Source organism: Chaetura pelagica, unplaced genomic scaffold, assembly GCF_000747805.2.
Source record: "Chaetura pelagica isolate M959 unplaced genomic scaffold, ChaPel_1.0 scaffold405, whole genome shotgun sequence".
Taxonomy (NCBI): Eukaryota; Metazoa; Chordata; class Aves; order Apodiformes; family Apodidae; genus Chaetura; species Chaetura pelagica.
Genome location: NW_009953489.1, coordinates 953,611 through 975,052, shown reverse-complemented (window position 1 = coordinate 975,052; position 21,442 = coordinate 953,611). Strand labels below are relative to the sequence as shown.

At 40.7% G+C, this 21,442-nt stretch overlaps 1 protein-coding gene across 1 annotated transcript in view; it reads left to right on the top strand.

Moving 5' to 3' along the window:
* The first annotated feature begins 2,564 nt into the window (after window positions 1-2,564).
* Window positions 2,565-21,442, top strand: part of GAPVD1 (GTPase activating protein and VPS9 domains 1) — a 22,461-nt gene continuing 3,583 nt past the window's right edge. Inside the window, 23 exon segments of the mRNA XM_009998816.1 lie at window positions 2,565-2,749; window positions 3,151-3,172; window positions 3,174-4,004; window positions 5,178-5,264; window positions 6,281-6,415; window positions 6,512-6,701; window positions 8,466-8,626; window positions 9,516-9,645; window positions 10,501-10,626; window positions 11,410-11,583; window positions 11,878-12,018; window positions 12,606-12,733; window positions 13,253-13,394; window positions 13,803-13,880; window positions 14,004-14,377; window positions 14,891-14,978; window positions 16,050-16,130; window positions 16,776-16,898; window positions 17,390-17,519; window positions 17,883-17,992; window positions 18,630-18,789; window positions 19,251-19,438; window positions 20,772-20,985. Coding sequence (XP_009997118.1) covers window positions 2,565-2,749; window positions 3,151-3,172; window positions 3,174-4,004; window positions 5,178-5,264; window positions 6,281-6,415; window positions 6,512-6,701; window positions 8,466-8,626; window positions 9,516-9,645; window positions 10,501-10,626; window positions 11,410-11,583; window positions 11,878-12,018; window positions 12,606-12,733; window positions 13,253-13,394; window positions 13,803-13,880; window positions 14,004-14,377; window positions 14,891-14,978; window positions 16,050-16,130; window positions 16,776-16,898; window positions 17,390-17,519; window positions 17,883-17,992; window positions 18,630-18,789; window positions 19,251-19,438; window positions 20,772-20,985 — 3,998 coding nt within the window.

Here is a 21,442-nt window from a genome sequence, read left to right as displayed (position 1 = left end):
GGTGGATTCTCTGCATGTGTATGAGAACTCTGGAAAGTGTAGGGGTCTCATTTGCTTTCTGAGTATTAAATGACTGGTTTTTTCTTCTTTTTTTTTTTTTTCTTTTTTTTTTTTTTAATTGTCTGTAGCTCAAGAAAAGGTTACCAGCAATTTAACTGCTATTTTGATAACTCAGAAAAAGCATATTGCTTCCAGGCCACCTTTGTCTCCTTTGCTGACTGGGGTTTTGGGGTTTGCTCCCGCCTGTGGGCCAGGGAGGAAAGGAGCATTCTTTCCTCAGAGGCTGGAGGCTGAGTGCTGAAAAAAAAAGAAAGGACACTGAGTGCAACAGTGAGTGCAATAACTAACTTGTAATTATCTGAGACACCTCAGGAGCTGTCTAATCAGCTTGTCTACTGTTAAATGTGTTTATAACAAGTGACACAAAAATAGAAGCTTGTTTGGAAATTTGGCAAGGCAGAGGAAGGCAGGCAAGGTCAGCAGGCTGTTCCAGGGGGTGCCCCAAGTGGGTCCCCTGTGCCTTCCTAAAACTTTATTTCGGGAAGGAGAACCACTTGGACTAACTTTCTGTGCAGAATAATGGACCTTGTGGGTGGACATCTTAAAATAGAGAACATAACTGGTACAGTTTGATAAACTATAAGCAGCTCTTAAGTACAGCCAACAGCAGAAAGCCTCTGAGAAGACAGAAAGTAGTTCTGTAGATCTCATGTATGTATGTTTCTATGCATGCAACTTTTTCCTTGCTGATACCAGTAGCTCACAGCTTAACAGATAGTTACTAGGTTTGCACTAGTGTCAGGTTTAATGCTTTTGGTTTTTTTATGAGCCTTAAAATTCAGAGACTAAAAATAAATTTGTTGCAAGAAGTGTTTTTCAAAGAACTTAGGCAGTAACACCAGTGTTTCTTTTTCTAATCATTTCTCTGAGACTGTCCTAGTTAAAAACATGTAAATTATTGTGTCCTTGAAGTTCTTGCTTCATCTCCTCTCTGAATGCATGAGTTGTAACCACTGCTTGTTTTCTTTTTGGGGAGGGTTGAGGCTTTAGGCTTTTTAGGGGTTTTTTTTGAGAACTGTGCTTACATGGTTGTCTTTATTTGCTAGGAATTACTTTTAAACCGTCAGGTGCAATGTTTGCAATTTTTTATGCATAAGGGCTTGTGACAGCATCTTGTGTCCCTGCTAGGGTTTTGGTTAGGAAGGTGGAACTACAGATGCAAGGAGCGAGTTACACGTGCAAGGAGCAGTGATGGTTGTTGGAGCACCGGGTTATCAGCCTTTCTCCACACGTTGGAAAAACCCCAACAAATGTAAAACCTGTGCCTAATTAGGGAGCTAATCAATATTCTTCAGAGAGGATCACATCCTGCTCTGCTGAGCAGTGAACCCCTGATCTTCACACCAAAAGTGCAGAGCGTTAGGCCGGCGCCTGGTGCAGGATGTGCAGTTTCCTGGGCATGGACTGAGTGGCCTGGTGGAGCACAGCTCTGGCTCTGCTGGAGCCACTGGAGGCTGTGGGAAGCAAGTTTTTCATTTGACTGTGGCATTGGCTTTGAAGGGTTCATCACCAGACCCCTTGCCAGCCCTGACATGCCCATTGCCAGGGTGCCTGACAGACAGCTGTGTTGCGAAGAAAAGAACAGTTTCCCACAAGCTGCTACATACTGCATCTGGGTCAAACCCTTCTCCTTCCCAGGTTAGCTATTATTGCTGTTAGTTCTGGTGGGGAAGAAGATATAAAGCAGTTAATAATTAATTCCATGGAAACAAAATCTGATCTGCATGCTACCCCTTCAGCTTTAATGCAATTGTGTTTTTCTAGAGAGTTAATTTTTAGAGGATTAGCTCCTTGAACTTGCTTTGAATGATGCAGTGCTCTCTGTTTACCAGGTATCTGGTAATGAAGATGTTTTCTAATTAAGAAGTTAGAGCTGATGTTGCATTGAGACACAGCAGTAGTTTGTGTAGATTTTTGTCCCTGATGTACTATGAAAGCCTACAGTTGTCTTGGTGTTTCTCTCTTTAAAGCAACAAATACTCTTCTGAATTGAAGTATTTGAGGAATTTTTTCTCAATTAATTCTTCTATTGAGCAGAGTCTCCAGACTTATTTTCAACTTCTGCCTTATCTGGGTATTGATATTTCTTGATTACTTTTAAAAAAATTAGTAATATTGTTATTATTTTAAAAAAATCACCAGAAAAGACCAATATTGGGAGCTCGGTGCTTCTTATGGTTAGGTGACAGAGGACATTACTTTGACAGGCCAGAGATAATTACACCCAAGTAGCTGGCTGGTGCTGTGGGCAAGCTTTGGGACAAAGTGGTTTGTGCCTCGTCACTGGGCAGTGAGTTGGGGTGGGACTGCTCTGCTCCCCCTGAGCTCTTGTCTCCTCAGCTACAGCCAGGCCCCCCTCTTTCCAAGCAATGGGCAGTTTCTTACCGGGTGTATGAACCGCTTATCACTTCATGGGGGTTGACAGGACTTGTTCTCTAACTGTTCAATTCACCTGTGTCATTGCCTTTCTTTCAGTGAGTGCTGGAACCTGCTGGCTGCCCAAGATGGTGAAGCTGGATATCCACACGCTGGCTCATCACCTCAAGCAGGAGCGGCTCTATGTGAACTCTGAGAAGCAGCTGATCCAGAGGCTCAACGCGGATGTGTTGAAGACGGCGGAAAAGCTGTACCGCACCGCCTGGATCTCCAAGCAGCAAAGGATTAACTTGGACAGACTGATCATAACGAGGTGACTTGGGGTGGGGGTGGTCCTGGAGAGAACAAGCTCCTAAACTTCTGTGACTTGTAGCAAACCCATCAGGTTTTTCGTGCTTAGTATCTGGAGTCTTTTGCTGCGCTAATCATAAAAATAGCAAGGTTTTAAAACAAGTCTCAGCTAGGAAGTCTGACTCACCTGAAGCTTCCTTGCTGGCTGTTTAACTTACCTTTTTAATATACGTCTGTTGTGCTTCTGTTCATAGTTATGGGAACAAACTCTCCTTATTCCTGAAATTGCAAATAATTTGTATTAACTCTCTGGAGAGGTGTTTTGTCCTGGTAGCCTTGTTAACAGATTGACCATGGTAGCATCTTCCAGGCAGTTTGTTTGCTTCAGGGTTACTGAAACTCTTTCAATGTTTTTCTTTAAAGTGCTGAAGCTTCTCCTGCTTTTTCCTGCTGAATGTTGCCAGCATGCCAAAATCTTGGAGGACACACAGTTTGTGGATGGATATAAGCAGTTGGGATTTCAGGAGACTGTTTATGGAGAATTCCTGAACAGATTGAGAGAGAACCCTAGGCTTATTGCATCATGTCTTGTTGCCGGAGAGAAGCTCAACCAGGACAACACTCAGAGTGTCATTCACACAGTCTTTACCTCCATTTATGGCAACTGCATCATGCAGGAGGATGAGAGCTACCTCCTCCAGGTGCTCCGGTACTTGATTGAATTTGAACTCAAGGAGAGTGACAACCCCAGGCGGCTGTTGAGACGAGGCACCTGTGCCTTCAGCATCTTATTCAAACTCTTCTCTGAAGGACTCTTTTCTGCAAAACTTTTTCTTACTGCAACTTTACATGAGCCAATCATGCAGCTTCTGGTTGAAGATGAAGACCACCTGGAAACTGATCCAAACAAGTTAATTGAGAGATTCTCCCCAGTACAACAGGAAAAGTTATTTGGAGAGAAAGGCACAGAGAAGTTCAAGCAAAGAGTCCAAGAGATGGTTGACTCCAATGAGGCCAAGCTGGTGGCCTTGGTGAACAAATTCATTGGCTATCTCAAACAAAACACGTACTGTTTTCCTCACAGCTTGAGATGGATTGTGTCACAAATGTACAAAACACTCTCGTGTGTGGACAGGCTGGAGGTTGGGGAGGTCAGGGCAATGTGCACAGACCTCCTCCTAGCCTGTTTCATCTGCCCTGCAATTGTTAACCCAGAACAGTATGGGATAATTTCTGATGCTCCTATAAATGAGGTGGCAAGATTTAATCTGATGCAGGTATGATTCACATTGAAGTCTTAAATGTTCTTGGCCTTTTTTTTCCCACTAGAATTGATGTTTCTATAGTAGAAGTAAAGGTGCTGCCCCTCCTGCCTGTAAGATGAATTCTGACACAATATTTGTGTTAATCATTGCTGGGAAGTGCTCTGAAGTGTATCCATTTGCTTAAACTGTTGACTTAAAAAAGCTGATAGCATGTATTCCTTTATCTCTTAGAAGAGTTGCAAATGCACTTTATAAAAGCTATGATGAGGGATGGAAGCTGAAGTTTAAAAGTGGCTGTAAGATGAATTCTGGAATGTGTGTAAATAAGTGTTGTGCTGTTCTTGCTAATGTTAAATATTATGGTAAATACACTGGGTATTGCACAAAATGATGAAGTATTTTGCTGAAAAAACCTTGCCTGGCAGCAATGAGCAGTGCTTCTGGTGGGTGCCTTCTGCTGTTTCATTAGAGAGTTCCCCAGTCCTCATGACACGTGTTTGTCTCTGTGTGAATTCCTGGGCAATTCAGTGATGGTGTGTTGTCTGGCTGAGGGTGTTGTCCACACAAGTAACAAAACCTCCTCTTTAATGGTGTCTGTAAACTGGACAGCAAAGTGATTCTCACCATATAATCGTTCTGGTGAGTTTTACTCTTAAGGCTGTTACTGGCAGGGCCTGGGCAATGTTTTTGTAGGATACATCAGCAATCCTGACCTGTGCCACTGCAGAGCTTCCAGCTGGTGAGTCTTGAAAAGAGCGTGTTGAGCATTGGAGGTTCATAAAGCACACACTGACACCAGGATTAGCCCTCTTGTTTCTTTTTTCCCTCCTCCAACAGATTCTCAGTAAAATACTTACAGTCTTTGAAGACTTCCGGGTTTAACATGACCTAGATTCAACTCTCAGTTCTGGTGTGCTGTAAAAACAAAACATGCTTTGTTTCTTGGGAGGGGGAAGTATGGATGCTCATAGCATGCTGTCTGTGCAGACTTTCTTGTTAAATGCATTGACTGCTTATTTTCTAAAGCTTCTTGCGTTTTTTCTGCTCTGAAAGATGCTGTCTGCTCCGTCAGAAGTACTTCTCAATGTATTAAATGCAAAAAGATACTAGAATTTTTTTTTATTATTGGGTCCATTGTTACATTGTTTTGAAATGCTTATTCTTCACACTACCTTTTCATTTCAGGTTGGGAGACTTCTGCAGCAGTTGGCAATGACAGGCTCTGAAGAGGGAGATCCACGTGTGAAGAACAACCTTGCTAAGTTTGACAAAGTAAGAATCGAGGCTAATGAAAGCTAAAACTCCTGGCTCTACTTCATCCTTCTGAAGTCTCTCTTTTCAGACATTGCAAAGGGCTTACTAAGTGGTTCACTTAGAAGCTATATGTACTGAGAAGCAGATTTTCTCCCCAGCTTTGGACAGGATTTACTTAGAAGCTATATGTACTGAGAAGCAGATTAAATCCTGTCCAAAGCTGGGGAGAAAATATCGAGTACTGAAATTAGAGTCAGGGGTTCTTGCTTCTACTCTGACATACTTCTCAAAAGAGAATACAAAAAAGAAATAAAACCACAATACCTTTTAAACTGAAATGCTGAATTACTGTGGATGGTTTTTTTTACTGAACCTAAAGAAAATACCTTGTTGTGAAGACAAGTTTTGTATGAAATCTAGTTTAACACCAAGTAATTTGTTTGTAACTTCTGTTCCTTTTTTTGCGTACTTTTGCTTTTTTTTTTTTCAACTATTCCTTTGCTAGTATGAATCATCCATAGAAATACTGAAATTAGCTTCATCAGAGGAACAGCAAAACTGATGGTCTTTGATGTATTGTCATATTTTTTTAAAAATGCTTATTTGCTTGTGTAACCTCCAGGTTTTTGCTGTTTATAATTGTTACACAGTCATCAAAGTCACACATTTATTATACAAGGAACATTCAATCATATTAGAAAGACATTTTGTGTTGCTTCCTTCTTTCACTTTTACTCTGTGCTGAGCAGATTCTTCAGGAAGGGCCAGTTTAACTAGTATAAAACAGTTTGGTTTTTTTAACTGTAAGAAGGCACTTAAGTAAGTAAAACTTTTGAAAGCAGAAAAGGAATGAAGCCAATTCTAAAACTACCTGCCTGCTTCCTTTGCTTGCTCTTCAGTGGTTATAGTGACACGTGGTGTTATATCCTAAGATTTTAGAAGTAGGAAGCAAAACTTATAACTCTTGTTGAAACTTCTGTTCTTTCCAGACTCTAGTAAATGGTCTCTGATTTGAAAACTGTTTCTTCTTGCAGAGCTGTGTGGCTGCTTTCTTGGATGTAGTTATTGATGGACGGGCCGTTGAAACTCCTCCGATGTCTTCTGTGAACCTTCTGGAGGGGCTGAGCAGAACAGTGGTTTACATGACATACAGCCAGCTAACTACTCTGGTAATATCTGAAGATCTTAAAATAAGTTGTATAAACTCATCCCCAAGTGTTTACACAGGGCTGTGATTCTTACCAAAACTGCTTCTAAATGTTCAGGTTGGCTTTATGCGGAATGTGATGTCAAGTGATCAGCTTAAGGAGGATCGGATGGCTTTGGAAAACTTGCTGGCAAACTTACCCCAGAACAAACCAGGGAAAAGCAGCAGCCTTGAAATGACTCCTTATAATACCCCCCAACTTTCTCCTGCGACGACTCCAGCTAACAAAAAGAACCGACTGCCAATAGGTACGGGGAGCAGGCAGAGCTGCTCTGGTTTCTGGTGCCTTGATACCTCTTCTGTCGATTTTCAGTCATCCCCTAGCATTACTCCTTGACTACACCTTCAGTTCCTACTTCTTCTGTGTAGATGGTGAAAAATTTTCTTTTGTACGGAAAGCCAGGTAGCTTCCCTGCTTTCTGATGCAAGTATGGTGAGCTTCATCATGATGATAAAGGGGAAGTTAGAAGATGGGAAGCAGGTCTATGAGGGAAGATGGTTTAGGAAGGTGGTAAGGTTAGAGCGCTGACATTTAATTACTGGCATTTAATAAACTTATTATAGAATATTATAGAATAAGTTTAAAATTTTTGTGTCTCAGAAGAGAGCAAATGTGACGGATGAAAAAGCAAGAGCAGAACTTATCTGCTGAGAAGAGAAGCTTTCTTCTCTGTTAATTGTTCAGTCTAATTCCATTTGTTAGTATATTGTAACACAGTGTTATGGTTTTTGGCCTATTTTTGAACAGTATTTCTGGGTCTTGAACTTTTTCATTTCAATATTTTCTCTTAAAACAGGAAATGTGGTGCTCTTCCTCAGTATGTATTTACATGAATATGACCACATGGGATATTTTTGTTTGAGAGTTTTGGTGTTAGTGTGTAACATGGAAAAATCTATAGAGCCCAGTAAGTGGCAAAACCAACTCCAAAACAAACCTATCCTGTGCTGGTTTAACTCTGCTTCTGACTGGTTTTGGTCTTATGCTTATAAAGAAGTGGCACAGCAGCATTTATTTTTATGGTATGAAATGGTTTTTGCTCAAAGTTTTTATTTCTTTTGTTTCATTTTAATGCTTTCGAAATCCAGGACAGCAATTGGCAGCCATTACTGCCTGGGATACTTCTGCTACCAATCTTTCAGCTCATATAACTCTAGTAACCCCTTTTGGTGGGTAATGCCCTCTTTCCATTCTTTTCTGTGAAACTTTTACTTTTAGCACTTGACTGAAGCATGGCTTTGGTTTCCTTTGGCAATCAGTTGCTTTATCAGATTCCTTCATCGATTTCTCTATGCAACTTACTTTGTATATACATGTAGTTTTTAAAAACACCTCGTGTGCTTCTGTGTGGTCATCAGAATTTGGCTGTGACTTCTGCAGACTTGCCTTGTTTTCCCAGGATCAAATAAAGAAATAACTGGTGTCATGCTGCCATACTTAGAAGTCTTAATTCCATGTGGGCGTTTTTCCTTCCACAGTGCTAAGCGTGGGAATGTGAGGCTACTTGAAAAGACTAATAGTAAAAAAATTTACAGAGCAAACCACTTGATGTTGAATTGTGTGTCTGGGTTTGACACACCTGCTAGAATTAAAGATTTCCCTGCATTTTAGGAGAAAAAAAACTTCTATAAAAATAAATTAAACATAGCTAAAAATGACAGGAATCAAGACCTTTTTTGTTGGTAACAAATGTCTTCATTTCTCAATTAATATATTAAGGGTGTTTGTGTGATTGGAATACGCTTAATTTGCATAGGGGAACAGGACACAGTGTACCTTGTTTCTCTAAACTTTTGTGTTGAAAGTTTGCTTTTTCATAGTTCAGTACTCACATTTAAACACTTGTTCCATCTCTCCAAGTCTAATACAGCTTTTCATTTTGCAAGTTTATGTAGTTTGGGTATTATTAATTCAAAGCATTGCCATTCTGTATTTCCATTGTATTTTCTTTTTTTTCCTTCTTAAATAAGGAAAAACTTTCTAATGTTGGTATTTCAAAATATTTCCTTAGCAACTCGTAGTAGAAGTAGATCAAATATTCTAATGGATCAGCATGGAGATCATGAAGGATCCTCCCAGGAGACTATCCCAGAAGTTCAGCCGGAAGAAGTGCTGGTGATTTCCTTGGGGACGGGTCCACAGATTACTCCAGGGATGATGTCAGAAAATGAGGTGTGCAAAAACTATCATGTCTGGAATATTTAGAAAAGTACACTTCTCTAATAGCAGGACAATGAAGTCACACTAAGTTTGGGTAATAAATCCTGAATGGTTATTAAAATCCTTACTTTATTTTACTGAAGTTGAGGGTTGTAGCTTTCAAGATTCTCTTTGTTAGGTTTTTTTTTTCCCTCGCCATATCTGCAAGATACCAAAAGCAATATGTTAACATGGGAAAAATTAACCTGGCAGGTTGTGGAAGAGGCTTTGTCATCTAACATGCTTAGGAGAAAACCTTAGCTACTGCTTCAGAGCCTAGAGAACTGATGCAGTTGTCTCTGTGCATGCTCTGTCCTTTGGATCAGGGGCACAGGTGAATGACAGAACTGGACCACTGATCCTGGTGGTTTTGGCAGCTCAGACTGGAAATGCACAGGCCCATGTTCTTGTGAGGGTGGAGCTGTGGCCATGTTGCCAGGAATGCCTTCAAGTGTGTTGCTTGGGCTAGGACTGGTTTGACAACCTTGCCTTTCACCAGCTGTAGCAAAACTTCTACTTTCATCTTGGCTGCCTTGCCTGATAGTTTAGATTATCTCCTTTTGCAGCCTTATGACCATCAGTTTCCATGTTATGTTAGCCTGCTGGGGTGCTGAGGGGCTCTTGGCTCCAGCATTATCAGAACTTGCCTGGTGTTCACATCTGGGTTCCCTTATGCTCCCTCCAGGCTCTGACTTTGAAGATAGCTCTTCTTTCAAAAGGAATGACAGAAATTTGATTGTACCATTAACATCTAGGGAAAAAAATGCAAAAAATGTGTGCAGAGTTGTTTTTTTTTACTGCTTAACTATCTGAAAAATCGATTATTTTAAGAAAGTTTTGTTTGTTTTTCCCCACTCTCCAGGTCTTAAATATGCAGCTTGCACATGGCGGACAAGGAGATGTCCCTGTCGATGAAAACAAACTCCATGGTAAACCTGATAAAACCTTGCGCTTTTCCCTCTGCAGTGATAATCTGGAAGGAATATCTGAAGGTGAAGGGCTAATTAAGTCTTGAAGAAGTTTTGTCCCTTTTTTTTTCCCTTAACTACAAAAGGAACTTCTGTTAAATACAGCATGTCATCTGTGCCATTTTGAAGACTGTGCTTATTATTTTACCCTGAGAGCCTGTCTTTTCTCTTAGCCCTTCAAAGGAGAAAGTCAGGAGCTGAATTCTGACCTGCAGAGGCATAACTGAGTCTGAGAACTAGAAAGAAAAAGACCAAAGTGTATTTAGAAGGAGAGAGGGATTTTTTAATTATTTTTTTTTAAACTTAAGTGCAGTACTAATTTTAATGTAATGTAGTTCTAAGCTTCTCAGGCTTGTTTTTCATCATGTTTTAATAAGCTATTGCATATTTCGGGATAGTTTCTGGGCTCTGGACAACTCCTTTATATGAACCTCACACACTTTGAAGCACAGGTTTATTTGTGGTGTTGAAGAGGTTTGTACAGAACACTCAGCATGCACTATTTCTCTCCTCAAAATAAGAAGACAAATTAATGGACAGGTAGACAAATGAATGGCAAGGGCTTTAGTGACTTTGTTAGTTAAAATTAAGTACAGTAATGGTGAGATTCCAGGTTTTTCTGGTAATGTGTTGGTAGATTATTGTAATTAGTATGGTGCTTTTCACATGGGAAGTACAAATGGCAGTTTGGGTTAAATCTTCATAGAAGAGGGATCAAGAGCAGAGCAAATGTACATTTATTTCATCAATTCAGTCTTTTACATTAGAACTGCTACTTCATGGTTTCATCTTTTTAGCCAGTTGTGTCCTGGATTGTAGATGCTGTATATTTAGGAACTGTTACTGAAATTGGATTTACAGTAACACTTGTTTCCACAGGTCCTTCAAACCGCTCCAACTCCGTGTCGTCTTTGGACCTGGAAGGGGAGTCGGTGTCAGAGCTGGGCGCTGGCCCCTCAGGCAGCAACGGTGTGGAAGCTCTGCAGCTCCTGGAGCATGAACAAGGCAGGTGCAGCTTCTCACTACAGGTGTCTGAGGTGCTGTAAGGTGGTAAAGCCACAGTTTGGTGGAAAAAGTTGAAGAATTGGCTAGTTCTGAAAAAAAACAACAAAAACCCAAATTTTCCTTGTGCGATTGCTCTTGCATTTATTTATGGGTTTGGGTTTTATCCCTAGAAATACTTATTGTAGTCTATTGTTAGGAAAATGAAATGTTATAGGATTCTGAGGCTTAAGTCCTTTATAGGAAAACACTTGTAAAGTTTTGTCCTTCAGGGAATAGGCTGATCAGGATTGGAGTAGTCTTAAACCATCTGCCTAGCTTCCTGTTTGATATGTATTTGTCAAATGCTAGAACAAGTTGCCCAAAGGGTCTGTGGTGTCTCAACCTCGGAGATACTCAAAACATGACTGGACATAACCGTGACCAGCCTGCTGTAATTAACCCTATTTGAAGGATCTCTGGAGGCCTCAGCTTTTCTGTGAGCTGTTCTTGCAGGCATTATATCGGTTTCTTGGTAGTGCACTAAATTTTATTCATTTTGCCTGTCCATATGATTGATAGGTCACCATGTGTAGTTTAAGATTTTTCTTCTTATCTCTAACATGCTTAGAAAACAGCAGCATCTCTTGAACAGCATTAGTGCTTTGCTAGTAGTGCTTACTTTAAAACACTGGTTTAGTTGACAGAATTAGAGGGTGGTTTTGTTTATGGTTTTTTATCCTGTTTTTAATCAAAAGTAATTGGAGAAACCTTTTAAAAAGATAAGGACTTTTTATTTTCACATAGCCACAACTCAGGATAATCTTGATGACAAGCTCCGTAAATTTGAAATCCGTGATATGATGGGATTGACTGATGACAGAGACATATCAGAGACTGTGAGCGAAACCTGGAGTACAGACGTCTTGGGAAGTGACTTTGATCCGAATATTGATGAGGATCGTTTGCAAGAAATAGCAGGTAACGTGGTGGCATATCTGGTACGTTCAGGTGCTTCACGCTTGCTCCGAGGTGGCCAGGCTGCAGAGCCCTCCTCCCTTCTGCCCAGGGCTGTTCCATTGATTAACCTGGAGCTTCTCTGCAGGAGGATTTTGTATGCATGGCCTGCATTATATTTGGTTGCTTATTTATATCTTTTCAACATTATCTTTCATGATTACTTTAAGGACACTGCAGTGTGTTCCTCTCTCTGGTGCTGGAGCTTTTCCTCAGGAAGCCCATACCGAGCTGTACGCTTCGGCTTTACTTTTGCAGGTGCAGCTGCAGAGAACATGCTAGGCAGCTTGCTGTGTTTGCCAGGTTCAGGATCCGTGTTGCTTGATCCCTGCACAGGTTCAACCATATCAGAAACCACAAGTGAGGCGTGGAGTGTGGAAGTGTTACCAAGTGATTCAGGTCAGAATTGTGCAGTTTTTGCTTATTTCTTTAACATGAATCAAGACTCTTCCAGAGGCGTATCATGAAAAACAGCAGCCTCTTCCTCACTTCAAAAAATTAATGTTCTAGGGTTAAGTTAGTGATTGTGACTTCCAGTACTAAAAGGACAAACTGTTCTTAGGCAGAGAGAAGATGGAAAGTGTTCTGAGAGACTTACTGAAATTCTTATGTGCCAAAAAGTGAGAGAAGGGATTGCAGAGCAAATTCTGTTTGCTTTCCTTCCCTGGGATGTTAGGTAGGCCTATCTAGGATCACAGTTTACTTTGGTTAGTGAGGATTGGGCTGTATGCTATTGTCTCTAATAAATACAATACTTAAACCAGTAAAATCTTCTTAGAATGCCTATGCAGATAGAGCATTGCTGTCTGTGCAGAGTCCTGCCTTCTGCACAGGGAGAAAGCTCTTGCCAAAGTGATTGAGTTAGCTCAGAACTTAACATACTAAATCAACACATCCCCCCTCCCCTCTGTGTGCTCACTGTAAGGGAGTATGGCATTGAGTAATGATACTTTTTGTCTCTACTCTCCACTGTCTGCCTTTTGTAGAGGCCCCAGACCTAAAACAGGAGGAAAGACTACAGGAGCTGGAAAGCTGTTCTGGGCTGGGTAGCACATCTGATGACACAGATGTGAGGGAGGTCAGCTCTCGCCCCAGCACGCCAGGCCTCAGCGTCGTTTTTTTTCTCTAGCAGAATCCACTTTGCTGCACTTGCTTTGCTTATACATCATTTCACTCATAAAATAACTTGTTGCACTCATTCTAGCTTATTCAAAGCAGCAATTCTTTGTTCATCTTGCAGAAGAAATAAAAAAGGGAGCAGAGCATAAAATCTTCTATGCTTCAATATGCTTCAGTGGTTAGCAATGGAGTATTGATTTGCAAGAAACTCCTAACTTTCTTAAGTTTAGTTTATCTCACAACCTTTTTTATTTAAATAAATCACTGTCTATCTTACTTCAGTTCTAAGTTTCTGCAAAATATTTAGCAGAGTGAAGCATCTTTTTAATGGCAATTATCGAGTGTATTTATGGCAATGTTAAAACAGTTGAAGATGTGGAGCAGAACTGAAATGTTATTTTGGGAGTATAGAAAGTCAATGTCTCTAGGTGGTACTGTGAGTTAGAACTTGGATCATTTTAGCAGCTTCAGGATTTTGTTCTTTTTTTTTTTTTTTTTTGCAAGAGTGTTACAGATGCCTCTTTTTTATGTGTAAGGTATTAGTGCAACATCTGAAGATATTCCAAATAAAATTGAGGATCTCAGGTCAGAATGTAGCTCTGACTTTGGGGGAAAAGATTCTGTGACAAGTCCTGACATGGATGAAACGGCCCATGGTAAGTTACTCACCTGTAAATGAGAATTAGAGTCTCTGCTGACTGAGGTCTTCCTTGAAAGGACAGTTATAGAATCCTTAAATTTTACATTTTGTCCCAATTTTGGCTGAGTGATCCACTTTCTAGTACTAGAGTTTGAGTACTGGATCTAGGATCACCTTTCCCTAACTGGGTTTGTTAGCATGGACTGCCCTGCTGCATCCTGGAACTGGGCTGCTCCTCAGGATTCCCCCACTTTTTGTGATCATTTCCACATACTGCAGTGATCTTTCTATATATGAATATCTTTAAAAATATTTTGCAGTGTAAGTTTTTTCAGCCTCTGTTGCTGAGGGCTGCCTTTCCAATGTCACTTCTGTTGTAGGGGGTTCTTGGAACACCACTGACATTTTCCCCCCTGTGTTTCAGGAGCCAGTCAGTTGACATCTCCTCCTTCTCAGACAGATTCTCTGCTTGCGTTGTTTGACCCTCTGTCAACAAGTGAGGGTGAGTTGTAAAAGAACAAGCTTTTGTTAAAAAATAGGCACTTCCAGTGCTTCTGTGTTAGTACCAGTTACTTTGGAAGAATCTTACAAGAAATGTGTGTGGCTTCCTTTATTATGACCACAGGTGTATCAGCTGTAGTGAGGCCTAAAGTGCACTATGCAAGACCCTCTCATCCACCGCCAGATCCACCTATCTTGGAAGGAGCTATGGGAGGTAGTGAGGCCCGACTGCCCAACTTTGGGTCTCACAGTTTAATTCCAACAGATTTAGAAGCATTCAAGCAGAGACATTCTTACCCAGAGAGGCTGGTCCGCAGCAGGAGTTCAGATATAGTGTCTTCAGTTCGGAGACCCATGAGTGATCCTGGGTGGAACAGGCGTCCTGGTAATGAGGAGAGGGAGCTTCCTATGTCCACCACCAACACTGGAGCAGCTGTTCTAGCGGCTGCATCTCAGTCTTCATCTTCATCTCCCAGTAAAGACTCCTCCAGGGGAGAGGTAATGCTTCTCTTTATCTTTTCCCCCCCCCAGCATGTCTGCTTCAATTATTCATCTAATGCCAGAAAGCTGGTATTAAATGTGCTTAGCCAGGGAGTTACAGTGCACTTGTAACTTTTTTAATGTTGGCCTGTCATGTTTTACAAGCTAAAGCTACAGATGGTTAGAGTGGTTTAAATGACTCTGGCTTCTCTTAAATTTGCTGGATCAACTTTACTTGATTTGGTGGGACTTCAGAAGTATATTTGTTGTAGTGTTTAAATGTAAAATCCTGCAGCATCCTGAAAAGTAGTTTTCTTTAAAAAAGAGTAAGTGAAATCTAGGTTTCTTTGTGTCTTTGCATTTATAGGCTGCCCTCTTCAGGAGGGATATTTGTTACTGAAGCTGCTTGGCTTTCTGTGCTGTAGTTCTGTGTTTACAGCTGATGTAGCATGACCTAGAGAGAATTAAGGAGAATTTTGTCTTCACACTCAATGTGGTAAATGCTCAAAAGTGAACTCTGCCCTTCTACAGAATGAAGAACGAAAAGACAGTGATGATGAGAAGTCTGACAGAAACAAGCCCTGGTGGAGGAAACGTTTTGCGTCTGCCATGCCCAAAGGTAGGATCATGTCTGTCTGGTAAGAGTGCATGCAGCCTTTATGGAATCTGTAGTCACTTTTACATAAAGCTTTTGTAGTTTCACTTGGAAAGCTGACCAGACTGATGTAAATTAGTTACAGAGTAATAGCTGTCCTGTTAATTTTGAGAAATAAAGGATTCTCACTTAAGCACAAGTGTTACAGTAGAATTACTGAAATACAAAGTCTGCAGTATCTTTAAAGAGGAGTGGAAGCTGAAAGGAATTGATCAGGCATTGTACTACCTTAGCAATTGGGAACCTTGGAATCCTCACATGAGGCCAGTAGTTTCACATTTGTATGGTGATAACTTCATTGCAGCTTTACTGATGGCTAGTCCTAATTCCCTGTGGGTGGGAGCATGCTAGTTGAAGGGTATGGATAACTTGGGATCTCTCTTATAATGCAGCATAAGTGGACATTGTACTTAGGCTATTTACAAAGTAAATCCTGTTCAAGACAATGCTTTGCTTTCATGCTATGAGTGATGACAACTGGGGATGGAACAATGTGTGCAATATTGGATTTTCCTGCCTTTTTCTACAACAGACTTTCAGTTAGAAAAGAGCTAACAGAATCTCTGCAGTCTCTGTATGATGTTAGGTACCGTTTTAGAATTTTAATACAACTCTTTTGCTTTTCTGTTCCACAAGTTGCAATCTGCATCTTCTCTCTGAGTTTACTAGTGCAAACAGGTTGCCAGAAAAGATTCATGTCATTATGACCAATACTGGAGTTAGGACTATTGGCTAAACTAAAGTATAAATAAGTATGTCAATAAAAAGGGGAAGCTATCTAGCTCCCTTGGCTAGCAATTGCCTAGAACATCCTGGAAAGAAAAGTTGTTTTGTCTGGCTCAAGGTAGCACCTCTGACAAGGGCAGAGCTCACTGTGCCTGGTGGCAGCACAGGTCTGCCCCACCCTGAGCAGAGGCTTGTGCTTTTATCGGAGTTTGTTTGATGACAGACTTTTGCATTAGCCACTTTCTTGAAGTTTCTTCAGTCTGGCCATTATCTCAGAATAATCTTTGATAAGGTATCTTGCATTTTCAGCTCCTATTCCATTTAGAAAGAAAGAAAAACAAGAAAAAGAGAAAGATGACATGGTGCCTGACAGATACGCAGCACTTCAAGGTATGTGAACACCCTCCTCATAGTGATTTTCTCTCCTGGCATTCCCTCTGGAGCTCAGAGTGCCCACCAGCTGTCTACAGAAAGGTAGATACTGTTGTGGTTAATGTTCACAAATGACTTTCTAAATAAGAAGGTGGATAAAGACTTATTGCCTCAAAGGCTGTTTTTAAATTGTCATGCTTTTGTCAATATCCACTGGATTCTTGACTCAAACCTTCACTTTTCTTTTTTTTTTTCTCTTGTCCTCATTATGAAGCTCCTGTCCTTAGCATAGCTGATCTGTAAAGATAGCTGCAGACACGTTCCTGTAATAATTACTTAAGTGCTAAATTAAACGTGATTTGAACCTGAATGTTTAGTTTTCTGTTTGCCTAATCATTTCTGAAAGTCTTCAAATATATAAGAACCATTTGTGTATACAGTATAAATATGCTAATGATTTGGCTTTATTTGTTCACTTTTATTGTACTTTTTTTCCTGGTTTTGCTTCAGACTTTGTTTGAATTGTGGCCACATGGGACACAAGCAGCTATTGATTTGATGTGGCTAAAAAGAGAGTTCAAATGTGTGGGTCTGAATTTTTGTATTTACTTTCAGTTGGCACAGTGTAAGATTAACTCTTCTTGGTTTTAATGGTCTCTTCAGATGATCCCAGCCCAAGGCCCAGTGCACAGGCACAAGCTGCTGAGGACATTCTGGACAAATACAGGAATGCAATTAAAAGAACCAGTCCCAGTGAAGGAGCCCTAGTGAACTATGATGGGGCAGGTAAGAACCTGCCATTTATAATCACCACCAATATATTTTCTCCTCCTTAAAGATAAAAACACTTCGGAATCCTAGACTAATGTTATTAGTAACAGCTGAACAGTGTGAGCTCTAAACTAAGAACATTTTGTCAGTTACCTGTGGGACAGTCTCTTTAGAGACTGGGAATTAAATCAGTATTCCCAAGGACAGCTGTTTCATATTGCTCCTGAGCCATGTGGTTCTTAGTAGCACATCTCTTACCATTTTTTATTTTGTTTTTTTAATTGATACTGAAGATATTGCCTTCCAAAGTGATACAATTTCTTCATAGTGATTTGTGCATTATATATTTTTAATGTATTTTTTCACTTACCCAGAACAAGTTGTTTTATTTGCTGTCTCCATTCTTCCCCTGATGTTAGAATAACAGGAAGAAAATAGAGACTAGTAAGTTTAGTTTTTCCTTCTGACTTCTTAGGGTGTAATGGCATTTTATTTCATTTCCACAGAGGCTATTGGGGATGGTGAGAGCATTCATGATTCTCCACGGGATGAGGCTTTGCAAAACATGTCTGCAGATGATCTCCCGGACTCTGCAAGTCAAGTAGCACAGCCACAAAGTTCTGCTTTCTCCTATAGGTAAATGTAGTTACAGGTTTAATCTTGTCCACAAAGTAGAACTAAAAGATGAATCCATGTGATTGCTTCCCACGAAAATCTTAATATGGACTAATTCTAAACTTCTATGTGCTCTTAGTTTTAAGCATCTCATACTGTCATATTGTAGCCAGAGAGGACAGAGCAGTTCAGTGTTTTGGAAAATTCCCTTGGAACTGGCCTAGGTGCTCTATCAAAATAAATCATTCTAAAGTCTTGGCAATGTTGGTGTATTATAATTATGTTAAATAACTTTTAGGCAGTATTTAAAAAAAAATAAAGACAGCTTATTGAAGAAGCAGGCTTTGCAACAGCTTTGTTAAGAGCATATTTTTCCTCTCTAAGGGATGCAAAGAAGAAATTGAGGTTGGCCCTTTGTTCAGCAGACTCTGTTGCCTTCCCAATGTTGACACATTCAACGAGGAATGGTCTACCAGATCACACAGACCCTGAAGGTAAAGGTTCTTTATACATACAGGTAATTGGTATTGTATGTGTCACTTCTTTTTCCCATCTAATGGCCCTTGTACACACAAGTTTTGGTGACTCCTGTTTCCAGAGGTGTAGACGGCATCAGCTGCCTTTTGCTCCCCAAATATTTTTCTCCTTACTCCACAAACAAACCTGCCAACTAAATCTAGTCTAATGTTTTTGTAATTAAGTATCTCAGATAGAGTACAGGCAGAGCCTGAAGCTGTAGAATAGCCTCCCAAAATACATGTGCTGTTGGGAATTGTGGTGCAGTACTAACAGAGTAACTGGAATAATTTACTGAATCTGTACATTGACTCAGTGTATGTCTTGTGTTTGTGTCCTTCCAGCCATTCTAGGTTTACATGCAAGGCAGATGAATTTGTCACTTTACCTGGTCCTCTCCACATTTCAGAATGGCTCTGCATGCTAACTAAAGACAGGCTAGGAAAATGTATCCCTTCAAAATTAAAAAATACTTATGAAATTGTTCTTTAAATAACATTTATTGCCTAATGTATAGAAGTTTTGGGTTAAACTGTTACATGTTTCCCAGATTGAAAAAGTTTTCATTATGCCTACACTTCTGTTCCTTAATCGTTTTCCTTTGTTCTTTATTAGATAATGAAATTGTGTGCTTCTTGAAAGTTCAGCTAGCTGAAGCTATTAACCTCCAAGACAAGAACTTGATGGCCCAGCTGCAGGAGACGATGCGGTGTGTGAGCCGCTTTGATAACAGGACCTGCCGGAAGCTGCTGGCCTCCATTGCAGAGGACTACAGGTGGTTTGTTCAGTGTCGTCTTACTTGTGGGGTTCCATGCGTGTACATTTATTCACTAGCAGAACCCTTTTGGTTTAAACTGTACTTTACCAAATTGGGTTATTACATCTCTGCTTCCCCACAGATGGTGATATTGTCTCACCTATCTGCAAATGGCTTGAACAAGCTTGGACCTTCAGTCCACCCAGGAACAAACTCAGTTTACATCAGTTTGTGATTAACTCTCAACTCTAGCATACCAGGGATGCTGGCTGGAATTTGCTTTAGTCTTTTTGTTCTGGAGGGCTGGCAGGGCAGTGAATTCAGTCAAGAGAAATCTGTGTGAGATGGAGTATCCTAAGTCGGGTGTTACGTTGTTCTAAAAATAGCAGGTTGAAGATTCCTCTTGCACAACAACAGTTCATAAAGCTGTTAGCCTCTGTCTTTACTATGACTCTAATGTAAAGCCCTCTTTATTTTAGGAAAAGAGCTCCATACATTGCTTATCTAACTCGGTGTCGTCAAGGCCTGCAAACCACACAAGCTCACCTGGAAAGGCTGCTGCAGAGAGTCCTGCGAGATAAAGAGGTGGCCAACAGATACTTCACCACAGTATGTGTGAGGTTACTGCTGGAGAGCAAAGAAAAGAAAATAAGGGAGTTTATTCAAGGTAAGATTAATGCAGACTGTGGAATGGTTATATTCCTTTACTCCATATTTAGATGCTGGCTCAGGTTAATGCTTTAAAAAACAACTTCTGATCTGTGGAACAAAGTCCTAGAGTAGTTTTCATTTCAGCTCTAAGTTAACAGGTCAAATAGACACATGACTCTGTTGTAAGAGTATGTTGTGGCAGCCAAGCCATAGGAACTGCATTTTTCATGGGCTAAGAGAATGGAGGTAATGGGGCCTCACTTGGCCTAAAAAGTTACACTACATCGTACTACCTAGCATGTGCCCCATGAAAAAAGTATGAATACTATTAATTATTTTTGATCTATTAAGTTGCAACGCTTGGTCTTCAATACAGAACCTGTGGTTGTACCTTGGAAGATTTGAAGAGTAGCAGTAGTATGAATGCTGTGAATCAGATTAAAAAATATCATAGCATAAGGGTATCAACATCAGGAAGACAACTTTCTTAAAACAAACTATTCTGTGTTCTCTGTGCACATACCTGACTTAATAAAATACATAATGAATTTTGAGTCCAATCGTTCTTGCTCCTGGAGCATATAGTGCTGCATATTAACTGTGCCTGGATAGGCTGGAATTATGTGAGAACTTAGATCTGCTGGGATTCTGGTAATAAGATTCAGTGACCCAGGCAGGAGTTAAAGCCCGTTCACTGGGCAGAGAGCAGACAGCTATTTCTGGATGACCTAAAAGAGGAATTGGCAATGGTGGCACTGGGGCTGCTGTCAGATGTGAGTGGCAGTTGTCCCCTGGTGCAGAGTGCTCTGAATACAGAGCTGATGGGTGGCCAGTGCTTTGGTCATGCTGCATTAACTGGGCTGCATCACTCCTTCTGTGTTTGGTAGATAAACATGAATGTTGCTACTGTGCATAGTTAATAAAGGCAGGGGTAGGAACTCTTTCACATGGGGTTTTGTGATATTTTTCCCTGTTCCCTCCTTTTGGTCATCTGACAACTTTGTGTGTGCTGGTTCCTACCAGTGGCTGTTGCAGTGACTGTTCTGGATGCTCTGTCTGTGGGTGGCTGGACAGGAGGCATGAGAACTGGTACTGCAGGGGAAGTGATTAACACTGTGTCAAGTGGAGTACATGGACCATATGCTTTGCTAAATGTTCTATATGCTTTTCCTTTAGTTCTTCCATTTGTTTCAAGTGTTTCTGCTTGTATTTCCCATGCTGGGGCATGGGCAAAGCAGCCTCAGTGCTGCCTGGCAAGAAGTCTGAAGTACCTTCTTGGCTCTTCCTTTCCAAAAAGAAATAATGTTTCTTATTGACCTGCATGTTCTCTCTATTCTACGTTTAATCAGATTTCCAGAAACTCACAGCAGCAGATGATAAAACAGCCCAAGTTGAGGATTTTCTTCAGTTCTTATATGGGGCTATGGCTCAGGATGCCATCTGGCAGAATGCCAGTGAGGAGCAGCTCCAGGATGCACAGCTGGCCATAGAGCGCAGCGTGATGAACCGCATTTTCAAACTCGCCTTCTACCCCAATCAGGATGGAGATATTTTGCGTGACCAGTAAGTTCATGTCATGTGAAGTACCTGGTTTCTCTGGTGCAGTTGGTGCAGGTGGAAGCTGTGCAGTTGTCATGTGACAAACATGCCACACAAACTTATGTTTTCATTCAGAACATTTTGTAAAAATAACCAGGAAGTGCTTTAGAATCATGAGTGCTGGTTTGTGTTTGCAGCAAACTTCCAGAACAGAATAAAATTTAATTGTAATGACTTGGGATCCAGAATTCCAGATCTGCAAGTGTGTATGCTGAGAGAGTGATAAAACTCTGCTTCAGGACTCCCTCCTTCCATTTGCAGTTTTGGTGCATTATTTTCCATGTGTTTGGGGGTTTTGTGACTTACAACACGTGCTGTTGGGATGCTCTGCTGGCTGCCTGTTTATACTTGATTGTGTGGCAAAATCCTCTGTGTCTCACTGACCTGGTGTCCACTGGCTGTAGCATCTTCATGACTGTAG